The sequence below is a fragment of the Hippichthys cyanospilos genome, chromosome 3 (genome assembly GCF_059441005.1).
Source record: "Hippichthys cyanospilos isolate Australia breed blue-spotted pipefish chromosome 3, RoL_Hcya_1.0, whole genome shotgun sequence".
Lineage (NCBI taxonomy): Eukaryota > Metazoa > Chordata > Actinopteri > Syngnathiformes > Syngnathidae > Hippichthys > Hippichthys cyanospilos.
This window is the reverse complement of record NC_142371.1, coordinates 9,965,532-9,979,629: the sequence shown is the minus strand read 5'-3', so window position 1 is coordinate 9,979,629 and position 14,098 is coordinate 9,965,532. Positions and strand designations below refer to the sequence as shown.

Here is a 14,098-nt window from a genome sequence, read left to right as displayed (position 1 = left end):
CAGTGAACCACAAACCACACAAAATGCCCCTTAAACCCCCAACTCCCCCACACAATTGCACCGAGACCCACTATACCCACTATCAGAAGCCTCCACCCCTCCCAAAAAAGGAACAGAAAAGTCCAAAGAAAAGAAGAAGAATAGCTGGCTGGAGCTTGCTTGAGCTGTGTGTCAAGTGGCGCTAAACAGCAACTTGCATCCAAGCGGTTAAAGGCCGCGGGTCTTATCTGAGGACAAACAGAATGCATCAAGCAGCGGCTGTTGATCTCAGTGATGATGACCAGCTGTGCACCAGTGTTTAATTATTTCTCTATAATGAGCTTACCCACCTTCCACTGCAGCAGCAGGGAGATGAGAGAAAAAAGAAGAGATAAAAATTGCTTAAAGTAGATGCATACACATTTACTAGCAAATATAATGACAAACTTTGAATGCCACGCTGTAGTAGATTACCATTACGTGTGACATTTAGGTTTATAACGGTGACCGCAAATGATGAATCAGCACTGTTGACGAGGAAGGCGATTTGATGCTCAGATAAATTTCATGCATGTAGCAAGCATAAAAGTAACTTTCAATAGCTTCACACCAGGCAGATACAATACAATACAAAATACAATAGAAAGTATACCGTAGATACACATCTGGTATTTAGTACCGACCGCCTGAATGGTGCATTGTGCCCAGAACCATTGGAAAGTTCAAATGATATCAGACCAGTGACAACGATACATTGGAGGCCAATTGCAATACACTTACAGTAATTCATAGCAATAATTACATTGCATTAGAAATGGTAACAGACAACAGTGGTTCCCAACCACAAGTCCGCAGCCCAGTACCCAGTACCAATACGCAGGCCATTAACGGCGGAGAACCGTGAAATGTGACCGACCAGCTGTTAACATATTCACTTAATCAAATGTGTGTGACTGCAGGCGAGCTCTTCCTCCTAACTGCCGTATCGTTTGCAAGTTGACGTAAACAGAATTCGTCAGTAAAAGAAGGAATAAGCAGTAACCAGAACGTAAACGTAACAATGATTGAACATGCAGCTAAATGTGCAGCTGATGTCCAGCCATAACTTGGTGTTTTCTTCAGAAGATGAAGCTTTTTTGACAAGATGGTTGTGTGGCAGTTTCTCCAGACCAATGTGGAGAAAATGAAGACCATTAGACAAGGTCCATTATGTCATCAAAAACAAGGCAAGGCATTAGACCTGATGAATCATTTGCACAAGTAACACCCAAGTAATGGAATGGAAAGCATGAAAATGCAAGTGGAGTTTGGACAGCCTGCTCACGTGAATATTAACTAGCAGTTTTGCCGCTATTAAACAGTCATTCTGTCACCAGACCAAAGCAGCAATCAAGCTTGCACATTTGCAAGTTGCAGTGGTCTAATGTAAAATCATAACTTTAAGATGTATTTTTAATTTGCATTACAGTATAAGGCATCATTCCTGAGGGATTTTTTTTTGTAAGACAGTGTTTTTTTTTTTTAAATATTATTATGCATTTGTTGTATTGTCGACTAAAATTGTTTAAAATGACGAAAAGAGACAACACTTTTCTAAGTTTTTAAAAATCAAGTATTTGTGTTAATAAAATATGATTGTGTTTGTTTCAGTATTAATGCTTTAAAATTGTCAATTTAAAACACTACAGGAGCACAGCAAAAAAAAAAAAAAAAATCTCTCATTCACCATTTAAAGCGCACTTGGTGTGACTGGCATAGAGATATATATATATTTTATTAGTGTCCTGTAAGTAAATTGAATTCTCCATTTCTGTTTCTCTAAGTTGCAGTGTAATCTGTATAGCTATAATTATATCGCTAGGGAAATTAATCATGTATATATAGTCCAAAATATATATATACTTTAATTGATTTATTAGTTCAAATTAATCATTTGTCATGTGATTCAATCCAAATATGAAACCCAGGAATCACACAGCACTGCTATTAGTTGCACACAACAATATATATCAGAAGGTAAGTGGTACTTTGTTGTTGCATTTGAATGATCTTAATTGTTGAGAAGTATTTTTCATGATGTTTCATCAAAAGCATTCATCCTTACCTTCTGAAGTTCTATTCAATTGATGAAACAATCAAACTTAATAAAGTTTTGGGTACTGTTTGAGTCTAGTTTTAAGTTGTTTTAGCTTGCCACATTTTGTATTATAATGTGAGTCAGCTGGGAAAGTAGAAAATGTTTTCACAGTTGTGATCTGTGTTCTCCTTTTGTTTTTTTCCATATGCAAACAAATGTGCCCCCACTGGGAAACATCCGCCTCTGTGAGCTGTGCAGCAGCCTGACTTGGAGTTCATCATAACTATTTGATTAAACACCATTCCTAAAATGTACACTCACTCAATCTAAGAGATAAGATTGCTGGGGGTGTCAGGGAGGTGAGTACCGGTAGTACTAACTGTGCTATCCGGTTTCACTGTTAATTAAGTGGAGCGCTGTAAAAAACTAACGAGGGCACTTCCTTCCTGGAATTACAAAAATAGTCCTGCCATTATCCAGCCTGCCGCCTGCAATGTCTCATAGAGATTATCTCAACAGAAGACACCTTTCAAGTAACGTTACTGCACGATGCATCTGAGGCGTACCATCAGATGGCTGCTTGCTTGATTTGTTTATCTATTTTGACTGCTTAGCCTTAACCTTTAAATGTTTACACCGCGGGGCTTGGAGATAATCATATGATGGTGAATGTAGGTTTTAGAAGGAAAAAAACAACAACGACAGAACGTCACTGTGATTTGCCGTGGAACTCTTGGGCTAAATTAAGCCGGGTGGTTAACTATGTTATGGTTGTGTGTTTTCAGGAGAGCTGGATGCTTTCCTTAAAGACGGCGAGCGCCGGATCCACAGCCGCCAGCAGCTGCCTGTGGGAACAACTTGGGGACCCTTCGAAGGGAAGATTGAGATGGGTACTGAGAACAACACACTGGTATGTTCCTGGTATACAGTATTAGTTGAATGACATATCAAAGGAAAGAAGGATTCAAACATGGGTCAGAATGGCATGAAATCAATTTGAGGGCGGCGGGGAGTATACATAAAGTATATTAAATTAATATGTATTACAGAGATGATTTTCAAGATTCTCATCTTTATGTGAACATTTATAATAGAACGGTAGAAAACATTGTCTTTGCGTTGATTAAGGCATCAGCAGCTTTATTTTTTCATTTATCAGATATGAAAGTCAATCAGAAAAATAAATTTAAAAGTGTTGGTAGGACAGTCGGTTTTGATTTTAATTTTGGACGGTAATACTGATCATACCCATGTTACATTATTTGAAATTCATCATCAAAGTATTTTAATGGTTCTCCAGTAGTATAGAAAAATATGAATTGCAATACTGCATCAACTGGACACAAAATTAGATGCAAGTGGTGCATTTTGACATAAAAATACGTAAAGTATAACTGATGGCTGTAAACATATGGTTATCACTGAGAAATTACTATTCCGGGGGCTGCAAACTGCGTGTGGCTCTTTCATCCTTATGTTGCGGCTCACCGTGGTTTGGGAAAATAATAAAGCTTGGTTCAGATGAACTACGTGGACGGCGTACCAAGCCACGGATTTCAATTGCAGTCAATGAAGTTTGTCTGATTGGGTGATAGGGCGACATCTTTAGGACTTGTTTGGTAACATGGGACATGAAATGTGATGCGAGACAGCCAATCAGTTGCGGGAAGGTAAGCACAGAACACGGAAATATAGTGCAGCCTTCCAGATTAAAAGCACACATTTTCAAAGTAAGATATAACCGATCCTTAAAAACTAAATCGCTTGAAGAATTCTTTACACAAAATAAATGTCATCTTAATGGCTATGGCGTGTGAATAAGAATGGACTCAAACGTTGGGTCAGTCTGCTAGTTCTTTTCTTGAAAACAAGAAGGTAACAACCTTGGTAACCACAAACACCGCTAAAAGATAGAGAACGTAAACAGGAAATACAGAGTGGCCTTCCAGATTAAAATACTATAACACATGTAAGGAAACAATACAAAATGGAGCGCTTGAAGAATTCTTAACACATAATGAATTCCGTCTTTATGCCCCTGTTGGTGAACATCTGTTTGTGTGGATTCAGACAATGGTTTGGTCTGCTTTCTTCTTTTAATGAAGATAATGTGGTACAAACTTGACGGACAAAAGTTGCTGTAAGCAACTCGTCTAGCTGATAACATTCAAATGATTCTGTCCACATCCACCCTCCCACTCCCCCCATTTTATATATATACCATATTTTTTGGACTATAAGCCGCAAATTTTTCCTCATGATATGAGCCTGTTGTTTTTTGCTAGCCACCACCAAGCAAATGTGTGTATCTGTTTGAGGTTTCAATTTAAAAAAAAAAAAAAAAATCTCAATTGAATAAGAATGTATAAAATTTGGGGTAAATTTGTGATGTGTAAATTGTACATACAGGACACAGTAAACATGATTTTATTTATGTGTTTTTATGTTCACTAAAATAATCTATCAAACAAAGGGAGATAAAAACATGCTATTGAAGTACTGTATTGATTTATTTAACAAACGTTATTCTGTTAATGTTGAAAATATCCATCCATCTATGTTCTATATGTTGGGACTAAACATGCAGGCATGTTCAGTCTGTTAAAGAGAGGATGTTGCTGTTGGTAGATAATTACGAAATAATTAAATAACAACAACAAAAATTATAAACTTTTATACCTTTTTACTTTTTATAAATTTTAAACTTCCATGTACCATCTTTTTGCAAAAGTATCTCATGTTATTATATTTTTTTCCTCAAATAATCCCATCGATCATTTTTCCATCGTCTCATCAAGTATAATAATAATAATAATAATAATAATAATAATAATAATAATAATAATATACAAGTATAATAATGCAAACCAAAACTATTTGAAACACAGCTGTCTATAAAACGTAATTGAAGTATCTTAGCAGGCTTCCTTCAAATCTGATAAAGATGCAATAAATGTAATATCATCATTTGGTCAAACTCAGTATTAAACTCAGACCAAAGCAGAAGCAATTTCCTCCTTTGAGAAGGTGTTTCTTCCAAAACTATTAAATCTGCAAATTACGGTATTTGACAACATGCTTGAAGTCCACTCAATTTATAAAAATGTATTCGACCTAGAACTGGGCGGCTTTCTATCTTTGGTTTCAAAGTAAGAAGAAATGTTGACCTGTTGCACTGGTGGCGAGTCCTCAACGGGTTTGATATGCCGTTCTAAATTTGGACTAATTAACAAAGTCCTAATAAAACTGTAACCGGTCCCACATTCCCTTTGCAAAGACACATAAGGCAGCCCATGAGGATTTAGAACTCAGATTCTCACCACCTCACACCCGCTCTATTCCCCAGATTGCTATAACAACACAAATTTGATTAACCATTTTTGGAGAACTTTCACATATTTGATAAGCTTGCCTCTTCACTTAGAAGAAGATGGTTTTAAATAGTGTGAACCCTGTGGTAGACACAAAATGTGGCTGTTCCAAGGCAAAGACAGTTCTTTTCTAATTTGACCAAACGCTCCAAAAATACTTTCCCCTGAAAGTTACCCAAAGCCGAACTTCAGCGGTCCCTAACACATATCAAAAGATAACATTCATGACTTTTATGACTGTGTGCAAACTTTGAAAAAGTACCCCTAACCTACTACACAAAATGCTCGAGTTAATTGTTGATTCCTGCTCCTGGCAAGAGTGATGTGTTCTTAACTAAGTGCCCTCCAAGGAATTCATCACTACCGAGCAGATCCTCATTCTATTCTATCATTTTGTGAGCAGGTTCTGGTCATACACTTTAATTGGCTGCGTGGGGTTACAGAATATGCCAAACCTTCCTCGCAATTAAAAGCAAAGCAAAGGAGCTTCGGCATCTTGCCTCTAAGGATCTCTGGTGTGGTTACTCTCATGGGACCCTTTCAGTGCTTTGCTTCTTGCCCTCCACTTTTCCTAGGTTCCATCTTTCGTAAGGATACAGGCTGTTAGCAGCTCCTCAGTATGTCTCATTAAAGGCTAGGTCAGCACAACTTGCAGTTTTGTCTAAGTTTGCTTCCCAAGGTTTAATGTACCTTCTTTTCAAAATGATCCATCAATAGTTGTATTGTGGTACGACAATGGGCTTGTTGTTATTCACATAACAACCAGCCACATGGTTTAGTATGATCAACAGCTGGCTTCTATTTACTAAAGATCAGCAGGGGCAAAGCATGGAAAGTTTTAGACTAATCCTAAACTGTAAATTGAAACCCTATAGAGCATGCAATTTACCTGTAAAAGAAGAGACTAAAGGGAACAAAAATCTATAAAGCAAACTATAACTAAAAGAGGCCGTGATGAAAACACGAGAGCTGCGATAAAGAGTTCATAGTTTGGGACATGTTGCTGTTCCTTATTGAGATTAAAAAACAAAGATAGCGTGCTATGACAAAATTTTAGTTGTAATCCCAGTAGCTCCATATCCATCACTTTTCAGAAGACCGCAAGAAGGTCAAGTTTGTTCAACCATTAACAAAGCATCGTGAACGCGAGTAAACCGTTTAACACAATTGATTGGTCAATTTAATTGTGATGACACTACATATGTCCACATTTTCCTGAATATCTTAACCAAAACCTCATTTTGAGATTACATTTTCAGTAAAACAAACAAACAAACAAACAAACAAACACAACAACAAAAAACTATAACTTACTACAATGAATGGGTCTGATACTTGGGTGTCAATACCATATAATAAAGCCACTTTTACCCTAACTGTGAATGAGCAGCATTCGAGAAATCACATACAGTAGAATGGTTGGTTCAAAGGGTGTAGAAATATTAGAGAAGGTCAATAGAAGTTAGTGAGAGAGGAGTGCATGAGGCTTGTGGCAGGAGGAGTACATAGGTTGATGCCGGAAGGAAGCATTGGACAGATGTTGTGAAGATGGATTTTGTAATAAATTGGAATGCTGAGTATAAACCCTGCTTCCCTGGTGTCACTTTTGTTCAGTTACGGGCTCCACTCTAGGTCGACGTGTGAGGGTCGTTACCCCGAGAGCATCTCTTGGCCTCCATGTCCCTCAACTACGGCCAAGGGACGGAGCGGCAACAGATATCAGTACAGTAACTGAATAAGGTTTAAAGCTGACTATTTCACGGATTTCACCAATCACGGGCAATTTTTGGAACATAACCCCTGAAATAAACGAGGGTTGATTACATGGATTGAGCACTAACTCAAGGGGGTTCATGCGCTTTGATCAGAGGCAGGTACAGACTCTCCTTCTCGGTCCGTATATTTTTACGTGGCTTCACATTATAAAGCAGTTGTCGAAAGTGTGAGGGCACTCACCGAAACTGGGCGTTCTGTCAGCGGCGGGACGATTTGGCAACTGATTGACCAGCTCTTCTATTTCAATACATTGATGCTTGTGTGCAGTGTTGGGCAAATTACTTAAAAACTGTAATGCATTATTTATTACTTATTGCAGGAATGTCATTTCAAAGTAATTTGTTACATTATAATATTACTGTATATGAAATGTAAGGCATTACAATTCTATTGCATTACTTTTACATTACTCTTACCAACATAACTGGAAATATGGATTAGCTATGCTAAATGTAGCTCATTATGCTCATTGGAAGGTTGAATTAAGCCTATAAATGTACAAATCATTTGATATGTTTTGTAAACCTCTAAAACCATGACAAGATCCTTTTTTTTTTTTTGCATTTTAATCCCTTTATTACTAAGGTTCAGAGCATAGTGATTCATTGTTTATACTTCAGGCAGAAACTGTGCATTCCACAATTTCAACGTTAACGTTCAAATTCAAGTTCAATCGGCTAGGTTTGAGACAGACGTTTCAAAAATATATGTTTTTGGTGGGGGTAACGTTAACAGGTAGCCTACATCATCATGATTGTATTAAACCTGAAAATGAATTTTTATATGTTTCATCTTGATACACATTGACATGATGCACGTTGACCAAAACTATTTATAAACTATTTATTATTAATAGCAATTGTACAGTGAAAATTAAATTAGTTTACCATGTCATGGCATCGTTGCGACAAGGAGCTTGGTGACAAGGTTTCAAAATGCTGGTGAATCAAACTGTGGAAAGCTGCAGCATATCTTTTTCGACAAACTCGGCCAAGTCTCCTAACCCGTTGAGGTCAAAGTGACATCCCTGAGCAAGAGAAAGATAGTTTGGTCTACTTTGTTTTATCCCCACTCATCCTCTGTGTGTTTCCTTTACGTTAACTTCACATTACAATTGCACCACTTCTAAAAGTTTTGTCAAATTACTGGTGCTATTTCGTGGACAGCTTTGGGAGTTTGAATGTCAAATCCATACAATTTTTGCCTCCCTCTGTGCTGACTGTTTGAAATCCATCCATTTATTTATTAGATTCTTCTTGTCCTTATCTCTGACAGACTGAAAGTAATAGCCATATGTCCATATCCAACCTGTGGTTTGCTGTTGCCGCACTCATCTCTGATGTATTAGGAACTAACAACAGGAAGTAGACATTTTGCCTTTTTTTTCTCCTCCAGTTTCGCTGTGTTTTGGGGGAAAAAACATTCAGGTTAAAAATGCATTGTAACGTGTGTTACTGCCATTTGTACCGAGTATAATATTACTAGTTTTTTGTATTTAATGCCTTAGACTACTGTGTTACAGCAAAAAAGTAATGCATTACAGTAATTAAGTTACTTTTGCAACATGTTACTCCCAACACTGCTTGCGTGCCTGGCATTGTGTGCAAGTCTAGTCTTCGTGTTTGTAGCTTTTTCAAGTTTGTCTCCATGTCTCCTTTTGACAACAGCATGGGACAGTGAGTTATTGTATAAAACACCCAAGTGAAAAAATTATGATCATTATTATTAAAACAAATATATTTCACTAGCATGCTGTAACTGCTTCTAGTGGTCGAGGGATGAACCACAGTCATGGCTCTAAGGTCGTCTCCAGCTGTCCATGTTACATGCACAATCATCATGCTCAAGGGGAATCCTGTATGAACGCTTGCCATGCACGGACAGGCTCTTATTTTCACTTGGGCAACATCATACTCGCCTTATGGATCAAAAACCTTAATTCTTAAAATAAATGAGAAATAAAGCCAGAATTTACCAGGACTTAGCTTATTCAGTTCTACAATGGCGTAAAATGGCACATACACACCATTGCATCACATTGTACAATGCGCAAAAGATAGGAAAGTAGTAAAAGAGAAAATTATTTTCATCCATCCATTTTCTAGAGCCGCTTATCCTCACAAGGGTCGCAGGCTTGCTGGTGCCTATCCCAACTGATTTCGGGCAGTAGGCAGGGGACAACCTGAACTGATTAAACCAATGAACCAATTGCACACAGAAATGGCACACAGAAATGAACAACCATTCACACACCCAATCACATCTAAGGACAATTTAGTATGACCAGAAAATTCTAACACTGGCATACTTAGACTTATTATTTAGCATGCAAATAGGGCCCTAATTGTTTTTGACCATAGTCTACAAACGATGCCAGAATGAAATGTGGATGCTGGGCAGCTTTGGAGCATATTTGTGGCCACAGCATTCTCTAACGAAGCTACCTCAGTGGCTGGCTAGGGTCTAGGGGTCTTTCTTTGTGCATTACACTATTCACTGGGTTTTTTGGGTCCCCATTAACCGCAAAAAAATGAGGGAACAATGTGGTTTGAAATGTATGGTACACATTTTTTTAATTACTGTTTTAAAATCCCTGCCTCCCATTCCTACATTTTTTCTTATATCCCTCCAGTTTTGTCCAGGGTGGCCTGAAACAAGGACACTATGCCCACTGGGAACATATTGTGAATGCAACATTAATGGATGAGATAGAGGTAGCCTGTTGCTACACACAGAATGGGTAGAAGTTCGATATGTGCTGGCTACAATCGAATGACAGAACTCAGTGGCTGACCAGACTGGAGTGATGGACGATACTGGGAAAGAACAAGGTGCAGAGTTTTGTAGGTGGTGTGCTAACCAGCCTGAAAAAAAGACAAATAAAGCTTGAAAATGTGAGAATGAAACACGTGGCAAGGAGAAAAAAAGAGATGATTCAGGAAAAACAGAATACAGGTGTAAAAACCATCACAGAAAATCTGATCATCTGCAACACAAAGATAGGGTCATATCTCGACTTTTTATCCAAGAGGAAAAGCAGATTTCATAGCTGATGGGTTAACTGTTGCTGGTCTGCAGGGTTCGGAAGCCCAGCTTAGCATTATAAGCACTGCTGGCGTTTTGATTAATTCACATTGCACTGTTATGTGTGATCGATTAGATGTTAAAATGTAATGTAGATCATTATGGATGCATTACAGTATTCGTCATAAACCGTAGTCACATTAGATTAACATGCACAAATACATGAGATCTAATACAAAAACGATATATTCCTATTTTGGTCCTATTTTACACATTTTAGTTTATTGACACTGTTGAGGAAGGCATATGATGAGCCTAACATGGTGTGTGGGAAAGCTGGCCATGCACTGCTGATGGTACCAAAGTTGTGTCTAAAGCAAAGGAAATAGACATTGACATTTTGTCCCATTCAGTAAACATCTAAAATTGCATTTGCGACTATTTCTCTCTTCTTTTTTTTTTAACTAAAGTAAAAAGTTTTTTTACTAAAGTAAAATAACTGAAATTTTGGCATCCAATAATATATATGAATATAATATATAATATATAACTATATATATATATATATATATATATATATATATATATATATATATATATATATATATATATATATATATATATATATATATATGCACACACACAGTGGGTTTACAAGTTTAATCCGTCCCACGGTTGGGATCGTAACGCAAATTTGCCGGATGGCAGGCGTGTAAAACCCCAGGTAAAAACAGGTAACACAACGAGATTGTATATACACATGTCAAAAATTGGTATCAAAATACTAAAGTAACTGCGACTTATATAATATACAGTACATGCATACAATTCACTATCATCATAAATAAAAAATATATAAAGGATTTATTTATCTTTGAGTGACGCTTGTTATGGCCATATTCCCTAGTAAGGGTAGTCTAGGCTAGGCTAGCATAGCTTTCTTTGTATTTCTTGATTATCTCCAGCTTCATTTCCATATAAATCATCTTCTTACTTCTCTCTTTAACATCACCAGCAATCTTGGGACTCGCAGAGAACCAATTCAAGTTTGAATTAAGCGCTAAAATGCATAATAAATACGAAATTGAAACCACTCTCACACAAGATGAACTCTTTAGGCAGCCATCTTTGTGACCTTGTTCGCCAACCAATAGCAGACCAGCATCTTCGTGACCTCATCACGCTGACCAATAGTAGACCAGTATCTTAGGAAGTTGAGACGCCAACCAATAGCAGACCAGCATTGTAGTGTTGCGCTGCAGCGGAGGCAGTTTGACATCAACAGAAAAAAGGAGCAATTACCTGAAAACGCCTCAAGAGGGAGGTAAAACAACAAACACAACCAACCCCACGTGTCATGAAATGACAGTTGTTGATGTTAATCATAAAGTGGGATAAATGTCTTAAAGAGGGGACAAAAACAAAAACAGTATTCCACGTCGAAACGTGAAAGAAACTTAAACCAGGGACGCCGTAACCCGGGGGTTCACTGTACATATATAGGTTATAGACACTTTTAATCAAAACAGAGTGTATGAAAACAAGGAATTAATAGACGATGCACATCATTACTAAGGTGTTTTTATCTGGCTGACTGTCGTGCATCCCGGTATATTTAATAATGATATGTTTAAAGAATTAGAGACGAGATTGGCATGGCTGCTGTCCTATCTCTATTCCTCCTTTCCTTTTGGTCTGACTGATCGAGCTGCCAGAGCACCGTCTCATTCCTCACTTCTCTCTCTGATCAATCAGACCATTAGAGTGCAATTACAGCAGCGGCCGCGGTGCAGGTGAGCGACAAGCACATTCACGGGGCTGTAGAAAACACCTCCACGCAGCTCTTCACACTCTCCAAATTAGCCCAAATTAATAGTGACACCGGGACATAAATGTCTCCAATGGGGGAGCTAAATGAACAGTCTGGGTCGAAGCTATTGAGTAGCAGGTGTCTTTAAGAGCGCTAATTACCTAGACTGGCCAGAACTGGGAAGAGAAAGCTGGCCCACAATTTGCCTGAAGTAAGAGGCCTGGCCCGCTTGAGCCTGGCTTCTGTTGTAGGTGTTAATAATTGATTTGGGGGCAAGCTATTAATGAGAGGCAGATTTCCAGCTCTGTTGTAAATGTGTTGATGAGGGTGTTACTGTCTCTTGTAATGCCTCACCAATGCTAATTACAAGAGCTTAGTCAAGGTGCACTGTAATGAGTCTATAGAATTCCGGTCCTGATGTGTTTTGAGGGCCTTTTAGAGTAAATTACACAGTGATTAAATGCAGAAGACATGAATAATTGTTGAGGAAAATCTTGATATCTCATCTCGAATCTTAATATAATTGTTACACATCAGGAAAATGTGCTGCGAGCATCAAATTGCGATAGAATCGAAATAAAAGTCAAGGCAATTTACAGTTATTACAAGCAAATATCGTTTGTCACTATACTATGACAATGCTGTGGACGTCATCATTTTTTGTTTGTTTTCATGGTGCGCATTATTTAAATCAGTTTATATTTGTAAACGAGAGTTGAACGGCCCTATCCGGGCAAGGCGGATTCATACGATACCATATGTGAAGGCAGACATGTGAGTGCATCAGTGTGTGCGCATTTGTGTGTTGTGAACAGAGAGCTTTAGCTTGTCAACTACAAAAGAGCAAAAATGTCAAGATACTGTCCTAATTTTCTCCTGGGATAGAGAGAGACGTGGGGACTGTCAGCCATTGGAGTGTGATTATTGTAGAATCCACTACAAGGATAGGAATACAGGCAAGTGTAACCAAAAAAATTGCTCTAGAAATTATTCAGCCCATCACTCAAGCCATTTATCTCAACCCTTTTTGCCCACCCTCTCCATCCAATATGTTTATTCTTAGCTACCCCTAAACTTGAACAAGTGGCGGTGGATTTTTCTGTTTTAAAAATTATATTTTTCTTCTTGTCATTGCTTCATTAATCAAGAGGAGGCATTCTGAAAAATGTTTTGTTTTGGTGGCTGCAATCTATTTTGTGTGCGTGTGTGTGTTGTAGTTAATCTGCGCCCGTGGCAGGTTTCCCCTCCGAAACGCAGCGCTAAGCAGCGGTATCGCAGGCCTATTGTTGTAGCCTCTGTCATAGCAAGGAGAGCCTGATGCAGGCCTGGGCTCGCCTGATAAGGAAAAGAGGATTCAACATGGCTGGAAAGGAGAATCAGTGGGACTTGAGAGTGGAGTATGGATGGGGCAGATGCACTCAGTCGCTCTCACAAACACACACGTATGAACAGATGCGCACAAACATACGCCGGGTTGCACGTCTTCTACACACGAGACAAGACACAAATCATTGCCATCATCACACTGGCAAACGCTCAGGCAATTATTTACAGTAACACCCAATTACATATGCAAGAAGGCACCCCAGGATAGGACCTATGGAACACAGTCTGAAATCACATCAACTCATACACGGCGACAAATATACACTCATATTCTGAGAAACTGTTAAGCTCAAAGAAATCAAAATGTGGAAGTACAAACTGATTTGCGTTGGTATATTTCTTCCCCGTGCAACAGTCATTTACTCCTCCATCTGGTTTACAAACATCAGACGACGTTATCGGGACTAACAGGATTTGAATTTCTGTGGCGCACACCAACATTTTTGGCACGGAGATTGTGGTTTCAGCTAATGAAATAATGGGCCCAAATTTTCGGCAGAGAAGCATTATGTGATTGCATGCATCAATTATTCCTTGGGCTTAAACCGGTATCGGGGCTGAGGTCTCTTCACACGCGTACAAGGGTAATTATTTGGCATGTTTTCCCATCGTCGTCCTAGGGCGAATAGAAACCTGCTGTATGAATCCAAACTATAATCTTTATTATTATGATTT

General features: G+C 38.4%; 1 protein-coding gene across 3 annotated transcripts in view; it reads left to right on the top strand.

Moving 5' to 3' along the window:
• zfpm2a (zinc finger protein, FOG family member 2a) overlaps positions 1 to 14,098 on the top strand; it is a 136,415-nt gene that overhangs the window by 62,171 nt on the left and 60,146 nt on the right. For 2 of the 3 annotated variants that reach the window (XM_088411081.1, XM_088411080.1), the window contains one exon: positions 2,842 to 2,966. The exons of the other annotated variant lie outside the window; for it this stretch is intronic. In XM_088411081.1, the coding sequence (XP_088267207.1) occupies positions 2,842 to 2,966 (125 nt within the window). The remainder of the gene's footprint in view (positions 1 to 2,841; positions 2,967 to 14,098) is intronic. 3 annotated transcript variants of the gene reach the window in all.